The sequence below is a fragment of the Brassica oleracea genome, chromosome C6, assembly GCF_000695525.1.
Source record: "Brassica oleracea var. oleracea cultivar TO1000 chromosome C6, BOL, whole genome shotgun sequence".
In the NCBI taxonomy this organism is placed as follows: domain Eukaryota; kingdom Viridiplantae; phylum Streptophyta; class Magnoliopsida; order Brassicales; family Brassicaceae; genus Brassica; species Brassica oleracea.
The window spans coordinates 6,720,307-6,732,442 of NC_027753.1; the positions used below are offsets into that span (position 1 = coordinate 6,720,307).

Below are 12,136 nucleotides of genomic sequence, written 5' to 3' on the forward strand. Positions count from 1 at the left end.
TTTTTTTTTGTTTGTTTTGTTATAAACAAAAAAAAAACACAAGAATCAAATGCTTTGGTGTTGTTTTTTGTTTGTCAAAGTGCATTATTATGAAGTAAGAAATGAGAATGGGGAATAGAGCTTAGATATAAGCTGGATCGCATAAATAGAAACAACATGTCTCATCCCGAAGAAGCTGAACGCTAAAAGGCTAGATGAATTTCGGCCTCTATGTAATGTAGCCTATAAAGTTGTTTCTAAACTCTTAAGCAAGCATCTGAAAAATATCCTTCCTGGAATAATTACTAAGACGCAAGCTGCTTTTGTAGAAGATAGGCTGATATCTGACAACATTTTGATTGCACACGAGCTACTACACGCACTCATCTCCAACATTAAGTGCTCACGAGAACACATTGCGATCAAAACAGACCTGTCAAAGCCCTTTGACAGAGTGGAGTGGGCCTTTCTAGAAAAGGCGATCAGAACTCTAGGCTTCTCTGAAGACTGGTGCAAAGTCATCATGTCGTGTGTTACCTCAGTACAATATCAGGTATTGATCAATGGAGCCCCAAATGGAGACATCAAGCCGACAAGAGGGATCAGACAGGGTGACCCCCTTTTGCCATATCTCTGTCATTTGTACTGAAATGCTTGTTCAGAGACTACAACAAGCAGAAAGCAAAGGGGAACTTACAAGGCTCTCGGTAGCAAGAGGAGCACCATCAGTCTCTCACCTCTTATATGCAGACGATAGCATGTTCTACTGCAAACACTCGGATGAAGAGCTCAATCGAATCACCTAATTATCCGGAGTACAGCCTTGCTTCAGGTCAAAGGATATATTACCAAAAATCAAGCATCTATTTTGGAAAAAACATCCCAGCAGAAAGAAGAGAAGCCATCAAACAGAAGCTTGGCATTGAACAAACAGGAGGTGATGGGATCTATCTAGGCCTGCCAGAATCATTTGGAGGGTCAAAAATCTCGATCATGAGCTTCCTGAAGGAAAAAATGGAGCTAAGGATGAATGGTTGGCAGAATAAGGTCCTCTCCACAGGAGGCAAGGAAGTGCTCCTTAAAGTAGTGACTCTAGCACTACCAACCTACACGATGTCATGCTTCCTCCCCCCCAAAGACGATATGCACGCAGATTGTCTCGCTGTTTTCAAACTTCTGGTGGAAGAATAATAAAGACTCACACGAGGCATGCACTGGAAAAGCTGGGGAGATCTTAGTCGACCAAAAGACAAAGGGGGTCTAGGCTTCAAAGACCTAGAAGACTTCAATATAACTCTCCTTGGGAAACAACTATGGAGGATAATCACCAATCCGAACTCACTCCTCGGTAGAATCTACAAGAGCAGATACTTCAGAACATCGAACCTGTTGAATGCTACTGTAGGTTCAAGGCCTTCATATGATCATTGCAGCTCAAAGACTGATCAGACAAGGAGCTCGAATGGTGATTGGAAATGGCAAGACCACAAAGGTTTGGGAAGACCGTTGGATAGGAAGCACACCAGCTTTAATGAGTACCGCAACAAAGATCATACCCTTGCAGTACATGCAGCTTGTGACACTGAATTTGTGTGTTAGTGATATAATGACTATACCAGGCAGAGAATGGAATAGAGACCTCGTGGAAGCAATCTTCCCAGCATACATTTTAGAGAAAATCTTGGCGATAAATCCACAAGGAAGCCTCGGTGAAGACTCATATGCTTGGGACTACACACAAACATGCCACTATACGGTGAAGTCCGGTTATTGGGTCCAACGGAATTACATCAGTAGAGATCAGACATCCAAAAAAGTTGATCAGCCAAGTCTCGATGAGCTCTATCGACAAATCTGGAAGATGAAAACGAGCCCAAAGGTTCGTCACTTTCTCTGGAAATGCATCAGCGAGACTCTTCCAGCTGCAGCCAACATGCATCGAAGACATATAGCCAAAATGGTAGCTGTGGAAGGTTTTCTATGGACTGTGAAACATATCTTGTTCACATGCCCTTATGCTCGCCTGATTTGGGCAGTCTCTCCGATACAAGCTCCTCCGAATGGTGTAATGTCAGATTCTCTATATGCCAATATATACAGAGTAACGAATCAAAAGCATCATACCCCTGATCTTAAGGCATATGATGATTTGGTTCCTTGGTTGCTTTGGAGAATTTGGAAAAACAGGAATGAGTATATATTCAAAGGAACTGACTACTCCGCACTAAGCACGGTTGCAAAAGCCACGGAGGACATGGAGGAATGGATTGGTAGAAAAGAGGAGGATCATATTGCGGTTAAAACACCCCACCACAGTAACCCACGAGTCAAATGGAAAGCACCCCCTCCCCAATGAATCAAGTGTAACTCTGATGGCGCCTGGCGACAAGAGCACCTAAGAAGCGGAGTGGGATGGTTAAGCAAAGACAGTAGAGGGCAAATGCTATGGGCGGGAGTCAAGGGTACTCAGAGAATGGGATCACCTATTGAAACCGAGGCAGAAGATATTAAATGGGCAATGCAATCGATGTGTAGCCTAGGATATAAGCAGGTGATATTTGAAACAGATTCACTGGTTCTTGCAAAAATGATCGCTGGACAGGAGGAGATATGACCAAAACTCAACCCGATCATGCAGGAAATCCACCACCACATCTCTGAAAACCCAAGTTTCAAAGTGTCGTATTACCCCTGCAATGGAAACAAGGCAGCGGATAGAGTAGCAAAGGAAGATTTTTCCATAGAGAATCATGTTTCTAGGTTGTATACTCTATTGTGCCATTATGGTTAAAATCTGTGTTTGAGACCGACATGCCTATTGTAACCATGAACTATGTTGGAGAATGAAAGTTGTACTTGAGCCAAAAAAAAAAAAAAAAAAAAAAACAGAAAGAGCAAACCAAAAAGGAAGCTCACATATATTTCGTCTATATGATATCTTGATTTCAAGTTTTGCAGGACCCCTGGTTCATGTAGATACGCTAGCGTTGTAAAAAAAAAAAAAAAAAAAAAAGTAGAAACAATCTTTGAAGAATGAATTGACATTCCCATAAACGAAGAGACAAATCTTGTTCCTCGTCAGTTATTAGAAAGTAATATTATAATATATCGCTGGCCTTTTCTTTTACAATCAACAACGCGAATCGATTCAAAGAAACTTGGTACTACTAATCTACAAAACTTTGTTTTCACAAGCACGCGGACAAAGATGCTCTAGTATTGCTGAAGATTAGTACTGTTATGTCAACCTCTGATGGGATATTTTCGAGAACAAATATTTTTTTAAAAGGTTCTCTTACATGTTTATCAGAATGCAAAAAGATAGAATCAGCTGGAACAGTTGAGATTTTGTCGCATTGAAAACTCACAGTTTTACTCAATGCATAAAAAGCTAACAAAGTTAGACAAGTTAATGTGGTTGATGTCCTTAAAAAATGTTTAGATATAATTTACTTATAACTAAGAACAAATTTTATATTAGATTTATATGTCATATTAGATAATTTATAAAACATACTTTTAAAATAATAAATTATATATATATATATATATATTTTTATATATAAACAATATTTTATATCATATAAGTTAAAAATTAAAAAATTAAGATATAAAATAATTTATAGGTAAATATTAATCAAACAAAAACATTTGTATAAAGATATTTTCTAAAATATTTCTAAGGTGCGAGTGTTTTTCAAATATAAATAATTTGATGTTTGATTTAAACTTTTCGAAAACATAAATAATAATTTATTATGGTGATTTTTGAATTAATAAAACATAAAATAATAAATATTTGTAAAATATTATGCCCGTATATGCGGCAAAACACCTAGGACAGTTAAAAAAATTAATATTTAATCAATACAATGAATTAATAACAAAAAATTAGTTTCAAACTAAACTAATATAAAATAGGACAGTTCTCTTGATTAGACAATTTTTAAGTTTTTGTCACAAAAATAGACCATAAGTAGAAAAATGACCAAAATGTTTCATTTAATAGGTAAAAAGACCATAATACCCTAGATATATACATACAAATAAAAAAATTAATAGTTTTAGATTATATGTTTTCAAATTCGAACTTTTTTATAAATTTTTTTTTTGAAATTTTTGTTTTTATTTTTGTTTCTGAAATTTTCTCTTTGTAATTCGAAAATACTTTTTGAAACTATTTTTCAAATTTTTTATTTTCAAATTTCAAATATTTATTTTTTATTTTATAAAATTTTAAACCTTAATCTCAAGGTTTAGATTGGTTAACCCTAGGGGTATATGTATATATATTTACCTCTTTAATGAAACATTTTGGTCATTTTGATCTTTAGAGTCTATATTTGTGATAAAAACTTTTTTATTGTTATCCTAGGGTATTTCTCTATAAAATATGACATAATGAAAATTTTTTTTTATTTTTTTATATGATATATAATTTTTTATATTCTCCAATTTATTTATCTATTGGTTGAAATATGGTTAATTGTATAGTTAACGATGTTTTTATTTAAAAAAATTTTAAAATTAAATATTTATTAATTTCATGCACAAATCTAAAACGATATCTAAAATGAAAAAGATGAATATTATCCTTTTTTTGTGGAACAGATGAATATTATCTATCGGTTATATAGTGTCCTTACGAAGGAGATGTGACAAGTGGACAATCAGAGTCCATTTATACTGCATTAAATCATTTTCACTAAACCAAAAATGAATCAATTAGTTATACGACTTATACTCTTTTTCGTGTCATACAGGATGTCATTTTGACATTTTCGTATAAATTAAGAAAATGATTAAAATGTATTTATATTTTTATTAATAACACATATTTGACCAATAGTCTTTGAGATAAATAAAATTATTTATAAGATCAATACAGTTTACGATTAATATTAAACTGCAATTCTAACCTAATAAGTAATCATCTAACCGGACCAAAACAAACCGGAAACTCATGAGACAAGTTTACATGTTCAGTTCTGTAGAAACAACAAATGCAGCTTTTGCAAAACAAAACAAGAAAAACTAAGTTGCGTCTGGGAGAGAGTACAATGTGGATGTGAAACCTTTGTGTCTTGTCTCTTTCACTAACCAGTAATTAGTATTCCAGTTTCAGTCAGATATATAATTCAACACCAAGAAAACAAAAGTTCAACTGTAAAAAAGATGATGGCAAAGTTTATCAGTCAACCAATGAAAGAGTAAGTAAAACAACTTATCTATTTGCTACTACTTCTTTAGCTGTTCAACTCAAAGATTCAAAGTTACATTCATTTGTTTCAGTAACTCTATTCATAGTTATGAGGTAGTTAGTGGAATCTGTCAGCGATGAATCCTCCACAACACAACACAGTGACACACTGTAAAAAAAATCTAAACTGAGAGATATTGCTACTTTTAAGCAGGTAAAAAATAACCTTAGAACTCAAAACAAATTGATCCCAAAAAAAAACTCAAAACAAATCTCTTTCTGGTTCTAAGATGTCTGTTTGCATCAACCCTTTAATTAAAGTACTCTTATTGTTCTATCTCCATCTTTCAATCTGTAATTCCCCACTTCTACAAAGAATCTTTATATTAGCAGTGGTGATAATAAATCCTAGCACAAAAAAAGAAGAAGAAGAGAATCGTATATAAGCATCTACTCTATTTATTGTCATGGTCCAGACACATCTAACATACATCATCATGCTTATGACATCAAGTAAACACGATCAAACGCAAAACCAACAAGAGATCAAATCCTAAGATTTGAGCCTAGCAAAAGAATACTCAAGGTTTGCTGCAGCAAGAAAAGGAATTCAAGAGTCACATCAAATTATTGATAAGACTTTTGTTTGGTTCCTAAAGAACAGAAGAAACTGGTTTATGAGTTAAGTCCATGTGTGTGTTCCAAATAAATAAAAAAAGAGTCAAGTCCATGTGTAAACTATGGACCGTATGTACTATTGCATACAGGGGCAGGCCAATAAAAACATCTTCTATAAGGCAACCAATGATTACTTCAAGATAAAATGATCTGATACAACCAAACAAATGAAAATGTCATACTTCTGTAAACCAAAGTCTATAACTAAAAAACAAACAAATGAAAACTGTCAAAAACATCTTAAGAGTTTCTATACCCAATCTATCTAATCTATTTTCTTTCTTTTCCACTATTTTTTTTGAGGTAGCTTATCAACGTAATCATGCACTTATTCCACCAGAGAAGCATACAAAAACCCAGTGGTCCATGACCGAACTTTACTTCACCTTTTAAACACTTCAAAATGCTTCAACCTCCTCAGCAATATCACCAAGTCTCATTCCTCAACATTTCTTAGCCTACAAGAGCTTCCAATAAGACTAGAGCTTTAAGTTTCTCTCCTGAAATGGAGGGCAAAAAAGCACAAGGACTAGGGTATCTGAAGAAGAAGGCTAGTATGTCAAGTTACCAGGTGGATGAAGAATTAGAGAATGATACGGAGGAAGAAGAAGAAGTTGAGAGAGAGGAAGAGAAGAGGAAAGGAGTGATGGATAGGTCTAAAGGATCTAGCAGCAACCGTGTCTCATCGCGGCTTTGTCAAGTAGATAGATGCACAACTGATTTGAAAGAGGATAAACAGTATCACCGGAGACACAAAGTGTGTGAAGTTCATGCAAAGGCATCTTCTGTCTATCTCGCAGGCGTTATACAACGCTTTTGTCAACAATGCAGCAGGTACCATACAAACTTTTGCCGAGTGTTATAAGACACACACTTGCTGTAACTTTGAATGGTTTGAAACAGGTTTCACGAGCTCCCAGAGTTTGATGAAGCTAAAAGAAGCTGTCGGAGACGCTTAGCTGGACACAACGAGAGGCGGAGGAAGAGCTCTGGTGAGAGTTTTGGAGAAGGGTCTGGTGGTCGAAGAGGAGTAACTGGTCAGGTGATGCAAAATCAAGAAAGATCAAAGGTAGAGATGACACTTCCTATGTCCAACTCATCATTCAAGCGACCACAGATTAGATAGATAGAGAAGCTGTTTGCTCTCTCTCTTCTGTCATCTAAAATATCTCTAAGAATCTGAAATTGTGGTACCTATTACAATGTTAAAAATCAGCTGAGTCATGGTATTGACTCCTGGTATGGTATAGAGAAATAAGTAATAACTACCAGTACTCCTTCTATGTATTTAATGGATATGCCATGTATGTTTTGAAGATGATTTGTCATGCTAATTGGTAAAAGGTTTTCAATACAGATTCGAGTAAGGAGTGTGAGTTATCCAAAAGCACAAGAGACTAACCGACGATCACTAAAGTTTCAGAGCCAAGAATAAGATGTCCTCTTAGAAATAGTAGTGCCGTAGATTTTGCCTAGACTCATTCTATATATGGATCTTGATTTTAATAACCAAAGACTATTATCAGTTGAGTGGCGTGGAACATCCCCTGATTTTCAATCAATAAATAAACTATTCAAAATCTTTAGTAGTAAAGTGGAGACAGACAGGAAAAGAAAAATTAAGCATGAAATGTAATCAAAGGATAAAGCTTGGAGCACAAGTGATCGAATTTTATTAGGATAAATACAAGTATTATACGATAGATTTGTGTATATCTTTGATTCATGTATATCTCCTATATAGTCGGAGACTTAGACTTGTATAAATAGGATTGCCTATCGGCTGATGAATAACAACATAAACGTTTACGAGATCTTAATATGGTATCAGAGCCAAATCAATAAAGATCCAAGTTTATTTCTCGTTTAATTTTACAATTTAATGACTGGACCGGAGTCGAGTTTGTCCTCGTCTGTAGCAGACATGTCGCTTGTTAATCAAGATACGCTGAGGTCTCCGTACTATCTACATCCTTCAGATAGTACAGGTCACGTGCAGACTCCTATTCTATTGAATGGAGTTAATTACGAAAGATGGTCGAAGTTGATGCTTAATTTTCTTCGTACCAAACGAAAACACGGTTTTGTTGACGGAACGTTGAAGCGTCCGGTGGGAAAACCAGAAGAAGAAGAAAAATGGGACATGGTTAACGCTATGATCATTGGCTGGATTTACAGCAGTGTTGAACCGAAGTTGCGCCCATCCATATCATTGGTCGATAGTGCAAAGGCGATGTGGGGAAGTCTACAAAGAAGATTCTCGGTCAGTGATGATACAAGAATCCATCAACTGCACGCAGACATTGCTGCGTGTAAGCATAACGGTGAAACTGTCGAGGTGTATTTCGGCAAATTGAAAGTTATGTGGGATGATCTCGCTGACTTTGAAAAGGGATTTACTTGCTGTTGTGGAAGCGCTGATTGTGCTTCAATGATTACATACGAGAAGATGCAGGAGAAGATCCGTTTGCATCAATTTCTCATGGGTCTAGATAATTCTAGATTTGGGACGTCAAGGTCAAACTTGCTCAGCCGGCAAACAGAGTTGAACCTTGATTCTGTGTACTCTCAGATCATTCAAGAAGAGAGGCATCTTAATATGATGCGTGGAACAGACGATCGAACACCGGTTGTGGGGTTTTCAGCAACACCTTCAGTATCTCCTCAACAGGCTACACCGCAGGCTAGTGTGCAAGCAGCTGCATCTCGATTTGGGAAACCACCAACTGTGTGCTCGCACTGTGGAAAACAGGGTCATGAAGCGAGTACTTGTTTTCAGGTGATAGGATTTCCTGATTGGTGGGAAAATAATAAGTCAACTGGAGGACGTGGTGGAGATAGAGTTTCAAGAGGCAGAGGTGGTGATAGACAAGGAAGAGGTCGTGGTGGTCGTGGATCAGGGTTCCGAGCTTACAACACTCAACTTGGAGAATCCTCATTATCAACTACGGCTGCCTCAGTGGGCATACCAAATTTCACTCAGGAGCAGTGGGAAAGTATAGCTCAGTTTGTCAACACTCAACAACCTAATCAGTCAGAGAAACAATCGGGTAAGAAAGAGCAATTATTTCTCTATGGAGACCGACGATACGACATTATTATTGATTCTGGAGCGTCCTATCACATGACCGGTGATGTGCGTTTACTTACGGATATACACACGATTGCGCCTTGTCCAATTGGGATGCCAAACGGACAGATTGCGTGGGCAACAAGGGTTGGAGGTTTGAATCTTGGAGGACGTCTCACACTGAGACATGTCTTCTTTGCTTCTTGTTTATCCATCACACTCATTTCTGTATCACAATTGCTTCGTGATGTTGCAAGTTTTGTCTTATTTACAAAGAAGTTTTGTGTGATACAGGACCTCGTTTCGAAGACTTTGATTGGAGCGGGTAAAGAGCGTGATGAGGTTTATCACTACGAAGGTGCAATCGCGGTTCAAGCTGGACGTGTGAACAGGCTTCCGAGTAGAGACTTGTGGCATCATCGTATGGGACACCCCTCATCTAAAGTGCTTTCGGTGTTAGCTTCAGTAGCTGGTTTTTCTAGTAGTTTGGGTGTTTTAGAGCAATCTTGTGATATTTGTCTACGGGCAAAACAAACTCGAGACGTGTTTTCTCTCAGTATTAATAAAGCAGCTTCTTCCTTTGAACTCATTCATGCTGATTTATGGGGACCCTATTGGGAATACTCTACTTGTGGTGCACGTTATTTCCTCACTGTAGTTGATGATTTTTCAAGGGCTGTGTGGACGATTTTGCTGCTAGAAAAGAGCGAGGCACCTGCAGCTCTGAAAACGTTTTGTACTTTTGTCCAGAGACAATTTGGGACACATGTTAAGAGCGTTAGAAGTGATAATGGGACTGAATTCATGAGTTTGCGAAAGTACTTTGCTGAAGAAGGCATCTACCATCAGACATCTTGTGTCGAAACTCCTGAGCAGAATGGGAGAGTAGAGAGAAAACATAGACACATACTGAATGTCGCAAGAGCTCTGTTATTCCAAGGTAACTTGCCTAAGAAGTTTTGGGGAGAGAGTGTGTTGACTGCTTCATACTTAATCAATAGAACACCAACAAGCTTGCTGCAGAATAAGACTCCATACGAGATGTTGTATGGCACTCCACCTACCTATGACAATCTTCGTGTGTTTGGAACATTGTGTTTTGCCAGACGGATCTCCAGAGGCAAAGACAAATTTGATCCTCGAAGCATCAGGTGTGTGTTTCTAGGATACCCAATGGGAAAGAAAGGATGGACAGTCTATGACTTGGAGACTGAAACGTTGTTTGTCTCTCGTGATGTTGTGTTTCACGAAGTCATGTTTCCTTATAAAGAGCATGTTACCAGAAAAGATGTGCCTCAAGCGGTACCAACCATTCCACAACCGTTGCTGTTTGAGCCCAAAACCCCTGAGACCCCTGTTGCTTCTGCTCCGACCGTATTAGAATCAGAGAACATGACTACCGAGGAAGGAGGAGATGTTTCTAAGACAGGGGAAGTGTCCTTTGTACCGTCTTCAGAAGGTTCTGATCAACCTTCAGCGAATGAGACTATGGGTAGAGGTCGACGCGAGAAGAAACCGTCTGTTTTGCTGAATCAGTATGTTGTTTATTCGGCTCATGCAAGTGATAAACCCTCTCTCGACTCTGCTCCGCCTTCAAAGTCTTCTGGTACATCATTTTATCCTTTAAGCAAGTATATGTCGTGCCATCGCTTGTCTCTTTCGATGCAGAGTTTCTTGGCCACAGTGATTGATCAGGTCGAACCCACATCATATAAGGAAGCAGTTAAACATGAAGTTTGGAGAAATGCGATGAAACATGAGATTGTGGGATTGGAAGACAAAGATACGTGGGATGTCGTCGATCTGCCACCAGATAAAGAAGCAATAGGTTGCAAGTGGGTATACAAGATCAAATTTAACTCGGATGGAACCATTGAGCGACACAAGGGGAGAGTGGTTGCGTATGGAAATTATGAGATTTGTAGATTTCTCTTCTTTGGTTGTATGTGTGTGTGTATAAACTCCAATGGAGAAAGATGAGAGCTTGCTCAAGATGATTTAGAAAGAGAGATTGATGAGAGTGTTTATGAGAGAATAAGAGACTTAGGAACAGAGATTAAGAGACTGAGAGATTAGGAGAATAAGAGATTAGAGATTAGGGTTTTAGATTCAAGAACAAGTTTATCATTCATGAAGTGGAGAGGGGAAATCCCCCTTACTCCCTTGGGAGATACAAAAACGCCCCTTTAGGGTCTTTAAATACAATGCAGGTTACAAATCATAAACCTACATCTAATGGTATTGGCTGAAGATACAGCTCGGACAGGCTGGCTTGAATGGATGGGATCGCTTCAGTTTGAATCAAGGGACATGATGGATTCTTGTGTGGATAAGGCTGTAAAGTGAAAGTGCCTTTCCCTTTCCAGCCTGTCTTGGACCACACAGATCCTATGGCATATTCCCTTGTCATCTGAACTCCCCAACGGTCTTATTACTCCAAGTAAGCCACGCCCTAAGCTTGCACTTCTCTTGATCGCTCAGATAAGCTTAGTACGGCCATTGCTGCTTTGTACGGTCGATGGTACGGACCGCCTGTCCGTACCTCGCCCTAACTCTGCACATATCGTCCAAGCTTCTCTAAATGATGTATAAGTCCCTCCTGGACTTAAACCCTATCTTTGCACAGGCTTCATGATACTTCTAGACTTCTCTAAACCTTCATGAAGCCTTGATAGACAATCTCTTAAGATCATGTCCCTATCTTTGCACCAGACCCAAACTACTCCACATTTATCATTTGGCTCCATTTCTTTCTTCAAGTCAACAGAAATAACCAAGAAGAAGGGATTGACTACAGTGAAACATTTGCACCTGTAGTAAATATGAAAACCATGAGAATTGTTCTTGAGGTGGCTGCAGCTAAAGGTTGGGAGTTGTACCAAATGGATGTTCATAATGCATTCCTTCATGGCGATTTAGAGGAGGAAGTTTATATGAGATTACCTCCTGGTTATTCCACTCCAGATGATAAGAGAGTATGTAGGCTGAAGAAGTCCATCTATGGCTTGCGACAGTCACCAAGATGTTGGTTTTCAAAACTGTCTAAAGCTCTTCTTGAGTTCGGGTTTAAGCAGAACTACAAAGATTATTCCCTTTTTACTCTAACCCGTGCTGGTAGCTCTATGTTCGTGCTGGTTTATGTGGACGACTTGATAGTTGGTGGCAACAACGCGAACCTTATCACTTCTTTCAAGTCATATTTGAGCAGG

General features: G+C 38.1%; 1 protein-coding gene across 2 annotated transcripts; it reads left to right on the top strand.

The window, feature by feature from the left end:
- Positions 1-6,143: 6,143 nt before the first annotated feature.
- LOC106298910 (squamosa promoter-binding-like protein 4) lies at positions 6,144-7,563 on the top strand. Of its 2 annotated transcripts, XM_013735039.1 has the most exons (3): positions 6,144-6,691; positions 6,761-6,926; positions 7,215-7,563. In XM_013735039.1, exons 1-3 carry the CDS (start codon positions 6,363-6,365, stop codon positions 7,290-7,292), a joined length of 573 nt encoding a protein of 190 aa, XP_013590493.1. In that variant the 5' UTR covers positions 6,144-6,362; the 3' UTR covers positions 7,293-7,563. The 2 variants fall into 2 exon arrangements, with proteins under 2 accessions (XP_013590493.1, XP_013590494.1); XM_013735040.1 differs by lacking the exon at positions 7,215-7,563 and having other exon boundaries at positions 6,146-6,691; positions 6,761-7,211.
- The last annotated feature ends 4,573 nt before the right edge of the window (positions 7,564-12,136 follow it).